Genomic DNA, 12,608 nt, shown 5'->3' on the forward strand with positions numbered 1-12,608 from the left:
CTAGTTCCCACCCTACTGTGCCTAAGAAAAATGCGTAACACAGTGAAGGACAGAAGGACAAAGAGATACAGTGAAAATAAGTGAGCCTCATAGTTCCAAAGGTTAGACTATGTCCCTGCTCTGCAACTGAATGAGCCCTAGAAGCTACTGAAATATCATGTAATCAGTACTACATCAGGGCAAATGATCTTCCTGAAACATAAACACAATTCCTCTGCTTAAAACTCTCCCATAGCTCCCTACTGCCCTCTGGCATCGTTAATTCAACTGCGTCTTTTTGCCCTCCAGGGCAGTTCCTGTCTGCCAGGCACCCAAAGGGCTGGGAACTAGGATTGGCCATTGAAAATCTCGGTAATATTACAGGCATACACTACCATGCCCAGAGGAAGTCCTTTTTCATGAATGTCTTTAGCTGCACTGTTGTGGCTGCCTTGATGTCCTGAATTAATTCAAAACGATTACCTTTCATGGTCATTTTACTTTGGGGAAGACCCAGAAGTCACACGGTGCCAGATCCAGTGAGTAAGGTGGATGAGGTCATGGTAATGTTTTTATGAGCCTGCCTTTCCATTGGGTGACATTTGACAGCAGCATTCACTGTATTTTTTTTAATCACACCTGATAAAAATACTCAGGAAAGAGGACTTCCAAAACTGCTTCAGATAGTGGCAAGAATGATGAAATAAATTCATTCAAAGTGAAGGGGAAGTATTTTGAGGGGAATTAAGGGCAATATGTCTTTTTTTGTAGTAAACTTCTAAATTCAAAAACATTTTGGTCACCCCTCCTATATCTGTAGTTTTCTTAAGGTTGTGGGAGGCAAGGAAAACCATGTTAAAATTTTCATTTTAAATTTCTTCCACTTTGTTTTTTAATATGAGATCTATAAATTGTCTGAGTGTCTCCATGGCACTCAGGGCACCACTGTTTATAAGGATGCTTTCATTCCAAAACTGGTGCGTGTTTGCTTGCCCTCAGCACAGGTCCCCGGCACCCTCCACTCCATCCTCTGGGCTCCAGCGTGATTGTGTGTTTACTCTTCTGCCCCACTGACTCTGAGATTTCCGATCAGCAAGGGTGGGAGCAGAGCCTTGCTCAACCTAGAAACCCTAGGACTCAGGACAGACCCAGCCCTATGAAAGGAGGCCTTGAGTATGGAGTGTCAGCCTTGAGCTGTTTCTCCAGTGCCCGAGTGAGGAGAAGCATCAGCCTCCTGCAAGAAGCATAAAAGCAGAGGCCCAGATATTCTCTGCACCCACTGTAATGGCCAAAATTTCAACTGAGGGTCTGAAACCACTGCCCAGAGATTGATCTTTCTTCTCTGCCTAATGAGACACTTTGGACAAAAGACACTGATTTTTAAATTTTTTGATTTTCAGTAGTACATGTCGGCAGTACACAATGATTACCATTGTGAGGAGCTGGTCCCAGTACTAACACATCTTAATTCTTTATACTTCCCCTTTCCTCCCCTAAGACACTGATTTTTTTTTTTTTAAAGCCATGTAACAATAAATTTACACGTAGGGAAAGTCCCAAAGCCGTAGTTCAGTAGACTAAAATGAACAAAAGTGTTTATGGTTTCAGAAGGTTGCAATTGTCATATAATATATAAATAAGATTGATTGAATGCATAGTCTGTGTCAAGTATACTTCTAAATGACTGACATGTAACAACCCAATCCTTAAAACAACTCAATGAGGGAGTTACTCTGATCATTCTAGTTTTATAGATAGGATTTACTGCAACTATGTGATTTGCCCAGCGAGTGGATGGCATAGTCTGAATTTAAATCTACATTAGTCTATACAGTCACTCACCAATCAGGGACCCATCAATCAAGGATTTCATGGACCTTCCTGTGGTGGCAGAAAACCCTTCCAGAGTTGTTCCTGCTGGGTGAGGATAAGGTACAAACTGGATGGCAGCATCACAGGCTCCCTGCATCTACCTCCAATGTGGTTCCCCAGGGCCCAAGGGTGTCCCCGAGGTCCCTCTGTGCCCCTCACTGGATACTTTGCCCTTTTCTGTAAAATGCTGCAAACTTTCATGTCTTTCTACCTTGCCATTTGGTGTGCCTGGCAAACTTCAACTTGAAGTTTCCTTCTTCAACTGTTCTCTCCTTCCTGGGAGAAACAGCCAGCCATTGCCCATGGCAATGGCGACCTGCACATATGTCTGTTGCATACTTACCCAGTTTCTCTAGACCACCGCTATGCATGCCTGTTCCATCACAGGACTGTGGGCTTCTTCAGGGTCAGGACAGTGTCTCTCTGGTCTTGAGGCCGGTCTCACCAGTATCATTGGAAACTGAAAAGCAATTTATATCTTGTCCAAGTCTGGCAAAAAAATGGTGATGGGAAAATGCCATTGACAACTCAGAGGAAACCTTTTTGAGATGTGCACTTGCTAGCTCTCAACCCCATGGGTGTTTCCCTTCCTCCTCTCTCCTCATTCTCTAATTCCTCACAGAGAACCTGCCAGTGGTTGGATCTTGCTTGTCTTGCTTCACACACAGCTCTCTCCTCTCCTGGATCTTTTCCACCTCAGAGGCCAGAATCTCTGTCTCTTCTGTGTGAATACAGCCAGCGGCTTACAGATGTGGCTGCTAACAGGTCCATGTCCTTCCCATCACACCCACCTTTGTGTCCTCAGCAGTGAAGTCAGAGCCTGGTATAGGACTGTTGCTCCTGAAGGTGATTTCCCTTTTTTTCTCCCTCACCCCTCCTTTTAGGGAAAAGCTCAAATGTGTCCAAGGCCTTCTACAAATTGGCTTCAACATCGCTTCCCCTCTCTACCTCCTACTTCCCCTTGATTTGAATTCTAGGGTTTGAACAGGCAGCCCTACCACCCCAGGCTGCATTTTCCTGCCTCCCTCCCCATCTCTGCTGAGCCCACTCCTCTCCCCGTGGTCCTCAAAGCCTCCTCCAGCGCTCCAGCCCTGTGTGTGTCAGTCTGGCTTTACCTGGGCAGCCACCCTCACCACTCCTGTCTCCTTGTCTCTGGGATCACCATTCGTCAACATTCTTCTCGTCTCACCTGCTACATGAATCATCACTATGGGCTGGCTTCCTCCTTCATGTCCCAAATTGACTTCATATCCTGCTTTATTGCCTCAACTATACTGCAAGTTTATTTATGTATTTATTTTTTGTGGTACCGGGGATCAAATTCAGGACCTTGCGGTTATGAGGCAGGTGCGGCGCCACTGAGCTCCATCCTGGCCCCTTCTGCAAGTTTCTTAATACAAACCCAAGTAACAACTAATTTAATTGAAGAGCAATGATAAATCCTGACCCCTGCAAGGTAAGGCTAAGTATCCCTTATCTGAAATGCTTGGGATTGAAGAGTTTTGTTTGTTTGTTGTTTTGGGATTATGAAGTATTTGTGTAAAATTTACTGTTTGAACATCTCTCTCCAGTTTGAAAATGTGAGAAAGGAAATGCTCCAAAATCCAAAACTTTTGAGTGTGATGCTCAAGGAATATCATATTTTGGAGCAGTTCAGATTGTGGATGAAGGCTGCTCAACTTGTATTATCATATTTCAGTAAATCTGAGGCTCATTATAGGACATATCTGACTTCTGAGAAGTTAGCATGTGGGGAAAAAAACATGTCTTCAATGAAATCTGTTGTTATTTCTGTCCTACCGAGTGCAATAAATGAGTTTAAATGCTTTTCCAAGCCCTCTGGCTGGTGTGCTGTGCCTTGAACATACCAGGCTGGCTCTGCCACACTCTTTTGGCTTTCCTGTTCCCTATTTTGAAATGCTTTTCCAGCATAGCATTGTCCCTCACTTCCTTCTGGTCTTTAATCAAATGTTACTTTCTGCATGCTTGTAATCTCAGCTCCTTGGAAGGCCGAGGCAGTAGAATCACAAGTTTAAGCCAAGCCCGCACAATTTAAGAGACCTAGTGAGACCTTGTTTCAAAATACAAAATAAGAGCTGGGGATGTAGCTCTGTGCCAAAGGCCTGGGTTCAATCCCCAGTTTAAAAAAAAGTTGCCTTCTTACTGAGGCCTCTCTTCACCCAATTTAACATTGCAACACCCCCACCCCCTTCCATTCTTTTACACTGATTTTTCTCCATGGCATTTATTACTGCCTGGTATTCTATTAGTTACAGGGATTTTGTTCATGGCTGTTGTCCTGTGTCTGGAATAGGGCTTGCCACATAACAGGCAGTATTGTTGGATGAATGAATACTGTTGGGTGAGCTTCACCAGGTTGAGGGTGCATTATTTTTCTTGCTTGTGTGCCTAGTGCTTTACTGTAGCTACCAAGGAGTGGGTGCTCAAGAAATGCTTATGGACTGAAGGCTGTAGGAAGCACCTTAGAACTCGTTAGCTTGCTTAAGGCCATCTTGCCTGGCAAAGGTGGGAGCAAGAGGGCAGTTCAGCTGACTTCGACCACTTGTCCCCTCGGTAGTGGCTGTTCAACTCTATTTTGGGGAGAGGGATTTTTGCAGAGATGTCACCCTGGTCTTCTCAGTGCCCAGCGCACTGCTTTGCACGTGCTATGGCTGTAACACATATTTAGAATGTGTTTTAATCCAGCCAGTGTTATATTGCTTCAGGTCCTCAGGGGTAAAGGGGGCATGCAGGTGTCCGCAGGGCCCTCAGACAGGAAGGGCGCAAAGAGCACAAAGCGCTCCCGGCCACCCACCAAGAGCGGTTCCAAAAGCCAGGCTGAAGAGCCTGCTGGCCGCTTCACGTTGACCATGGCCGCGTACACCCCGTTTCCCGGGTCAGACGACCTCTCCCGCCAACCTTCCCTCCTCTAGGGGAGGGACTGACTGGGAAAGGAGGCGAGGAAGGCCCCGGGGCGGACCTCCGCCTTGCGGGAGCGGCCGCCCGCTCGGGGTCCCCTCCTGGGCGCGGGGCTCGGCGGGGGCGCGGGTGCGGGGGGCGGGCGGTGGCTCCGCGCGGGGATGCGCGCGCGCGCCGGCCTCGCCTCCCTCGCCCGCTCCGGTGCTACGTGCTTTCTTTGTCAATGAGGCGCCACTCCGAGCTGCAGTAGCCCTCGCGGCCGGGGAGCCCGAGCCGGAGCTGGTGCCCGAGCCCCTGCGCGTGAGCGGCGAGCAGCGAGCGAGAGGGCCCAGGGCGGGCCGGAGAGGCAGCGCCGCGGCGGGAGCGAGGGAGCCGAGTGCACCCCGCGGCCGCCCCGGCTCGGTGTTAGGGAGGGGTCCCCGGGCGGCGCCCGACCCACCTCGCTGCCCGGGGCGCGCCGGCGCGCGGCGACAGGCACCGTGGGAAGCCCGGCCCGCGGCTCCATGGGGCCCTGGCCCCTGCGCGGGTGAAGCCGCGACTCCCCGGAGCCCGCCGCGGCCGAGGCGGGACGAGCGCGCGGGCCATGGCTGGAGATGCCCGGTGAGGACCCAGGCGTCAGGGCTGGGCTCCCCGGAGCGGAGCGGAGCGAAGCCGCGGACTGGATGTGTGAAGGGTCCCCATGGCTCTGCAGGAGGCGAAGCCCCGGGGCCGGAGGGAAGCTGGGCTGGCGGCACGGGAGCTCGGCCGGGCCGGCAGGGGAGACGCGCGCTGCCCGGGCGTGAGGAGCCCCGGGGCCCGCGCGCCCCAGGAGGCGCCGCCACCGCAGCCGCTGCCGTCGCTGCTGCTGGGACTCGTGCTGCTAGCGGTCCTTCCCGAGCACGGCCGGGCCGACCCGGGTAAGTACTCGGTTCTGGAGCAGCTGGCTGCCCGTCGGGGTCAGCACCTGCCCGGGGGGCGGTGGCTGGAGAGGTGCTGGCGGCCCCATCCCTGGGATTTTCTCCGCCCTTTGCTGCTGCAGCAGCGGGCGAACTGTCAGAAATCTGTCTCCCGGGAAGGCTCCGTTGGGCGGGGAAGCAGGCTCTCTCCTCTCTTCTTTCTGGACAAGTTGCAGAGCCTTCACTTGCAGCAGGCAAGCTTCAAAGACGCGTTGTGTTCAGGACACCTGAAGAGGGATGTGTTTTAGTAGGACACATTTCGAGTGTGGACGTCCAGTGTATTTTGGGGCTCCTTGTTGGGCGTCCACTTTATCTTAACTACAGGGACTGGGTGTGGGTTTTAAGCCATTTCTGTGCCGGCTTCCCAAATAGCACTCCCTCCTCTGGGCTCTTTTCTTCTGGGACGGAGGTTCCTAAAATAATTGATAGCATCTGGCAAAGGTATTCAGGCAGTGGTCAAGTGTATATTCTGCTGTTTGCAGGAGGCTAATTTAGAAGTGAAAGCACACTTGGCTCTTAGACTTAAAACAATCCTGAAGAAACAGATTTCTGTAATTCTTGGACAATTTTGTAAAATCTCTTGTAACTATTTGGGTGGCATTATTCTGCCAAAGTGCTTCAAAACTTAAAGCTGTGCAGTCAGCACTTGTCTTTGAGATAAGACTGATTACTATGACACTCAAAAGGCCTGGCTTTTGTGTTTGTGATGGAATTCTGGACTCTCAGTATTTTCACTTTATCAAGGATGTAACTCTCACCTCAGGTAATTTGTTTCTGTAGTTTTGTGGGGTTTTTTTTTTTTTAGCAAGGACTAATAAGGACCTCTTTGTCGGCACACTGTTCCCCCAAATTAGATTAAAATTCCTAATTAAGGAATTTTATACTAATGAAGGAGCTCACATACTGTTTTAGATGAGAGGGTTTTAGGTTAAAAATATATTTTGTCTTTAACAGCTTAATTCAAATCCAATTTTCCTTTGATTCACTTAACGGGTCACAGACCTGAGGTGTCTGTGTGTCAAGAATTTTCTATCCTGATAATAGATGTTACTAAGTTCAGTGGTCAGATTGCTGAAGAATTTTAGCTCCAATTTTTGTTCCTGTAGAAATTTCCAGTGATGTGTATTTGGCACAATGGTTCAAAGACAGTTCCTGAGACCCATGTACATACCTTAGTATCTGTTGGTTCAGATACACAGAGTTTGTGTTTGAAACGTATTAGGTCCTTGATAGCTTGATAGATTGTTTATGAGATATCTGCTTTTGGATGTTGTTCATTTGCACACAGGTCCTGAAAACTCTTCAGCCATCTGTAATATGTGAAATCTGGCTTTCATTGTTCCTTTTCAGCCTGATGTCTAGTGATTTCCTGTGATTGTTTTTGAATTTCTGATCTCCTTTCCAACCTTTGTACACCGACCCTTCTGAACCTCTGTGACTTTGCTTAGCTTCTCTTTCTGACAGCCAGAGCCTGACCTAGGAGACTTGTGATCTATATCTTTTGGTTTTGGTCCTGCTGTCCATTTTCTTGTAGTGTAGTGGCCGCAAGAACATAGGGCTTGGAAAGTCACTTTGATTACAATGATGGTAAAAGTCATTAAAGTGGATGTTGCTCCCCCAAACCCTTTATCTTTTCCCTTCTTGTTGGGAGGATTTGTTGCTTCCTCTGTACTAAATTTTGGGTGTCCTTCCTGCTGTCACTGTTGATGATCTGGTTTCTATGGTTCAGCCCACCTGTGGATCTGCCCCCTGTCTCTGGAGTCCATGGATTTTTGTGGATTTGCTGCTGGGTCCATGTCATGTCGGGTTTCTCCATGGCAGAGGTGAACACTGGGCTCCCTGTCCTGCCTCCTCTCTGCTTTCAGTTGTTCTCTAATTTCCACTGGGGCAGCTTCATCTCAGGGTGGGGAAGTCCTGGGCCTCGTGCAAGGCATCCAAGAGGTTTGAAGGAAGAAGAGGTGTCAGGAGGGAGGCAGGTGCACAGGTGACACTTGCTGTCACCTGTGACTTTCAGCGAACATCCTCTTCTGGAACTTTTTCTGGCAGTTAGCTGCAGTCCAGTGCTGTCCCTCACTGGAGAAGGTGTGGGATGCTGAGTTGTCCAAGAAGCCAAACCTGTGACAAGTAAGGTCCTACTTAAAGCGCAAGTTTGCTATGCTTGTGTCGTTGGCATTGTTGCTGTTCCTTGTTTTCTAAGCAAAGCAAAGCCAGACTTTTGCCTGTGAAAAAAATGGGCCAAAATAGATTTGTTTCTAAAAGTACTGTCACAGTTGTTCACCACCCTTGTGTCCCAGGGAGCAGAAGCCGGGCTGGACATGACAGAGCACATCTGTAATTCCAGCAGTCAGGAGGTGGAAGCAAGAGGATCGCTGCAAGTTTGGGGCCAGCCTGGGTTAGTTTCATAATGAGTTCAAGGTCAGCCTGAGCCACAAAGCAAGACTTGTTCTCAAAAGAAAGAAATTCTCAGAAGCCAAGGGAAGAAAGTGTTTGAGGAGCAAGGAGCGATAAGCTTAAGAAATGCTACTAAGAGCGGGGTTAGGTGGGGACTAGCAGCAATGGAGGCTGGGTATGCAGATGGGAGTGTTTGGTGGCCCTGAGAGGGGTGGGTTTAAGAGAGAAAGGAAGAAGAGAAATTGGTATAGCAAACGGGAAACTCTATAATGAGAGTAATAGGGCAGGTGGGTCAAAGGAAGGTCAAGATAGAGATATGATGACATGTGTCCATACGTTCTCATTTTAACATTAAAGATATGCAACAAGAATGTCTGATTTGGTGCTTCCCCCAAATATAGATGGCCCAAGCAAATATATTTGAACTTATATTGATCAACAGCACTTCAGAGATACTTTAGCCAGATGTCCCAGACTTTGCTTCCCCTCCCATCCCTACTCCCAACAAGGCAAAGTACATCTTGGGAACAGTAGTACTGTACTTTTAATGGTGACACAAAATGGAACTCAGATATCCCTTCCCTGCTGTCACATCCTGTCCTCAAAGTGAACATCACTGTGGTGGCAACTTTGAGGTCCTGCAGTCCTGATGATGACTAGAGAATCCCCCCAGACTTACTTGCATCTTACACTACTGCATGATCTGAGAATGTGCCAAGTGCTGTGCACACTTCCCTCTCATTTTCATTAACCTTCAAGCCCCTATTGTGGGTTTCTTTCTTTCTTTCTTTTTTTTTTTTAAACAAACAACAACTCCACTCTTCTCTGGACAAAAATGAATAGCTGGAATGACCCTAAAACATTTTTGTTGCTTGACAACATATGAAAGAGGATTGCTAAGCACACAGAGGGACACATTATTCTAGGTGATGGCATGCCTGCCATGGGTGGCAACTGTCTTTGAGGACTTCAGGACCAAAGAAGCAGTCGGCAGTCTGGGTGTTGTAGGAATCAGTTGTTTCGGCTGGTGGGAAGGTGGCAAACAAGTCAGGATTCATGGAGCACCTGGCATTTACCAGGCTCTTCACTGAGGTTTAGCAGAGCGCAAGCCAGGGGCAGTTTGTCAGGGGGCAGGGACAGGTTGGTGAGGTACTTTACCTCCATGAGTTAGGTCCTACAGGGGTTTGGGGCTCAGAGGGCCATTGTTCTGATTCCTCTAGAAAACTTGATCTCTATTTGGAATCTCCTTGTTTTCAAAGGTCACCAGCTGATTCCAAGTTTTGAAATGTCATGCTGAACAGAGAGCACACCCATGAGCTACCATTGTTCTTTGCTTTTTTTGAAATCAAATTTGGTAAAGTGTAATTTACATACAGTAAAAGTCATCTTTTTTAGGACTACTGAATGATGAGTTTTTATGGAAGTGTACATTATGGCTCCTCCATCACAATCCAGATGTGGAAGAATTCTGTCACCCCAAAAGTTTCCTCCTGCCCCTCTGTAGTCAGTCCTTCCCACCCACACACCCAGTCTCTGGCCACCAACAATCTTTTCTCTGTCCCGATAGTTTTGTCTTTTCCAGGTTTATATGAATGGAATCACGTAATATATAACTTTTTGTGTTTAGCTTCTTTCACTTAACATCACACTCTTGAGGATCATCCACATGGTTGTCTGGATCACTAATTCTATCCTTTTAATGGCAGAGTAACATTCCACTGCACCATAGTTTGCTTATCCATTCACAAGTTGGTGGATATTTGGGTTGTTTCCAGTTTGGGGCAGAAAAGTCTTTGTGTGGGCAGTTTTCTTCCCCTTGGGCAAATAAGATTGTTGGATTCTATTTTAGGTCTGTGTTTAACCTCATAAGAAACTGCCAAACTCTTTTCCAAACCAGCCATACAATCTTAGAACTCCATGAGCAATGTGTGAGAGTTTTAACTGCTCTTCTGTATCCTCCCTGGTACTTGGTATTATCAGCTGTTTTTTCCTTTTAATTTAAATTTCAGCCATTATAATAGTAGTTACGTGGTATCTTGTTATAGTTTTAGTTTGCATTTTTCTAATTACTGACAATGTTATTTTTAGATATCTTTTCAAGTTCTCCCTTGCTATCTGTGTCTCTTCTTTGAAGTGTTTGGTAAATTTTTTCCCATTTAAAAAAATTGATTGTTTTCTTATTATTTTTTGAGCTCTTTATTTCTTCCGAATATAAGACCTTTATCAGATACGTGTTTTACAAATACTTTCTCCCAGCTTGTGGCTTTTCTTTTTTATTTTATTAATGGTGTTTTTTCAAAGAACAGAAGTTTTATATTTTGATTACCCTCACCTTATCCACTATTTAATTTAAAGATTTTGGTTTTTTTGTGTGTGTGTGTGTGTGTGTGTGTGTATTCTAGCCTAGAAGTCTCTGTCTAACCCAAGGTCACAAACATCTATGATTTCTTCTGGAGGTTTTATATTTTCACTTTTAGGCCTCTGATCCATTTCACATTATTTTTATGTATTGTGCAAGGTAGGAGTCAAGATTAATTTTTTTCATTTGGATGCTTAATTGTTTTAGCACCATTTATTAAAAAGATTGTCCTTGCTCCATTGACATACCATGACACTACATATGCATGGGTCTGTTTCTGGACTCTATTCTGTTCCATCGATCTATACTTTTCTATTTCTGCCAATAAAACATTGTCTTGGTTTCTTTAGCTCAGGATCTCTTAACCTCAGAACTATTGACATTTTGAGCTTGGTAATTCTTTATTGTGGGGCCTATTTTGTGCATTGTAGGATATTTAGCAGTATTTCTTACCTTTACCTAAAATGCCAATAACTGCCTCCTTCCCTAATTGTGACAACCAAAAATGTTTCCAGACCTTGCTCAATGGCACCAGGGAAGTAAAACCACCCTGAGTTGGGGTCTATTGAACTGGCTTTTTAGTGAGTCTTTAAATCAGGTAATGTGAATATTCTTTGTTCTTTTTTTAAAAACATTGACTATTCTAGGTCTTATGCTTTCCATATAGATTTCAGTATCTTCTTGTTAATTCATTATAAAAAAATCTTGAATTTTCTATTGAAATTTCATTGAATCTAGATCGATTAAGGAAGATTGAATCTTAACAGTATTGAATTTTTGGATCCATGAACATGATATCTCTATTTAGGTTGCTTTCTATATTCTTTTATTAATGTTTTATAGTTTTCAGCGTATGAATTCGTACGTGTGCATTTCATATTTTCAAGCCTTTGGTAAATAGTACTTAATTTCTTTTTAGTATATAGAAAAGTGATTTAAAAATATTAAAATGGGGGGGGCAGGGATTTAGCTCACTGGTGCCACCACTTGCCTTGGAAGCACAAGGTTCTGAATTCGATCCCTGTACCAAAAAAAACCAAAATTAACCTTGTATTACATGACCCTTCTAAACTCACTTTAGTTCTTGGAGCTTTTTGTAAAATTTTTGAGATTTTTCTAAATAAAAAATCATGTTATCTGTGATTAAAGACAGTTTTATTTCTTTCTTTTAAATCTGTAAGCCTTTTATTTCTTTTTCTTGCTTTATTGCACTGGTTAGGACTTCTAGTACATTACTGAATAGGAATGAAGAGAGGGAGCATCTTGCTTTGATCCCAATCTTGGGGGAAAACATTCAGTCATTCACTAGTAAATATGAATTAACTGTAGTTTTATTTTTGTTTTTGTTTTGTAGAGGTCCTTTTATCATTTTGAGGGAGTTCTCTTCTATCCCTAGTTGACTTGAGCCATGATTGGTATTGAATTTTGCCACGTTTTCTCTATTGAGATTATCACAAAGTTTTCCCTTTTAGCCTGTAAAAAGACAACTTAGTTGATTTTAGAATGTTGAATCAACCTGGGTTCCTGGGATAAACTCCAGCTTAGTCATAATGCATACTCTAGCTGGGCCTGATTTCCTAATATTTTTGTTAGGAATTTTTCAAGAATTGCATTCAAGACTTGGTTTGTTTGTAGCCTTGTTTTGCTGAAAATCTTGGTGTGGCTTTAATGAAAGGATAATGTTGGTCTATAAAACAATAGGGAAGTATTTCCTCTTATGTTTTATGGAAGTGTTTGTGTAGGATTGGTGTTGCTTCTCCTGTAAAGCCTGTGGTCTTAGAGATGAGATTGAAGATCACTCTAGGGTTGCTTTTGTTAAAGGAAAAAATATCGACTACCTCTAGTAGATTTCCTGACTTGTGAGGCTATCCATGGGCACTGCAGAGATCTGGTTCAAGCTCTAGGACAAAAAGTTGGAATGAGGGGAAATTGAGCTGGAGGCTGAGGCCGCCCTTGGCTGACTGTTACTCATCAGTCACTTCTCTTTTCAGAGCTGTAGTCTTCTCACGGTAAATAAAGGGTCTCCAGGTCCTCCCGTTCTCTCTTGGCCCCCTGGCTGCATGATTCTGAGCTCCATGCAGCCGCCTCAGTGGGGTCATCCATATGGTCTCACCCCTCCCACCCCCGTGGCAAACCCAGTCAAGGATTCTGAT

At 45.3% G+C, this 12,608-nt stretch overlaps 1 protein-coding gene across 6 annotated transcripts in view; it reads left to right on the forward strand.

Annotated features, from left to right (window-relative positions):
* Nucleotides 1–5,326: 5,326 nt before the first annotated feature.
* Kiaa1549l (KIAA1549 like) overlaps nucleotides 5,327–12,608 on the forward strand; it is a 287,464-nt gene continuing 280,182 nt past the window's right edge. For all 6 annotated transcript variants that reach the window (XM_087205545.1, XM_021264381.2, XM_087205546.1 and 3 more), the window contains exon 1: nucleotides 5,327–5,666. In XM_087205545.1, the coding sequence (XP_087061671.1) occupies nucleotides 5,450–5,666 (217 nt within the window). In that variant the 5' untranslated portion in view covers nucleotides 5,327–5,449. The remainder of the gene's footprint in view (nucleotides 5,667–12,608) is intronic.

Source organism: Heterocephalus glaber, unplaced genomic scaffold (assembly GCF_053883595.1).
Source record: "Heterocephalus glaber isolate CG9 unplaced genomic scaffold, H.glaber_assembly_v1.0 deba00000594, whole genome shotgun sequence".
NCBI lineage: Eukaryota > Metazoa > Chordata > Mammalia > Rodentia > Bathyergidae > Heterocephalus > Heterocephalus glaber.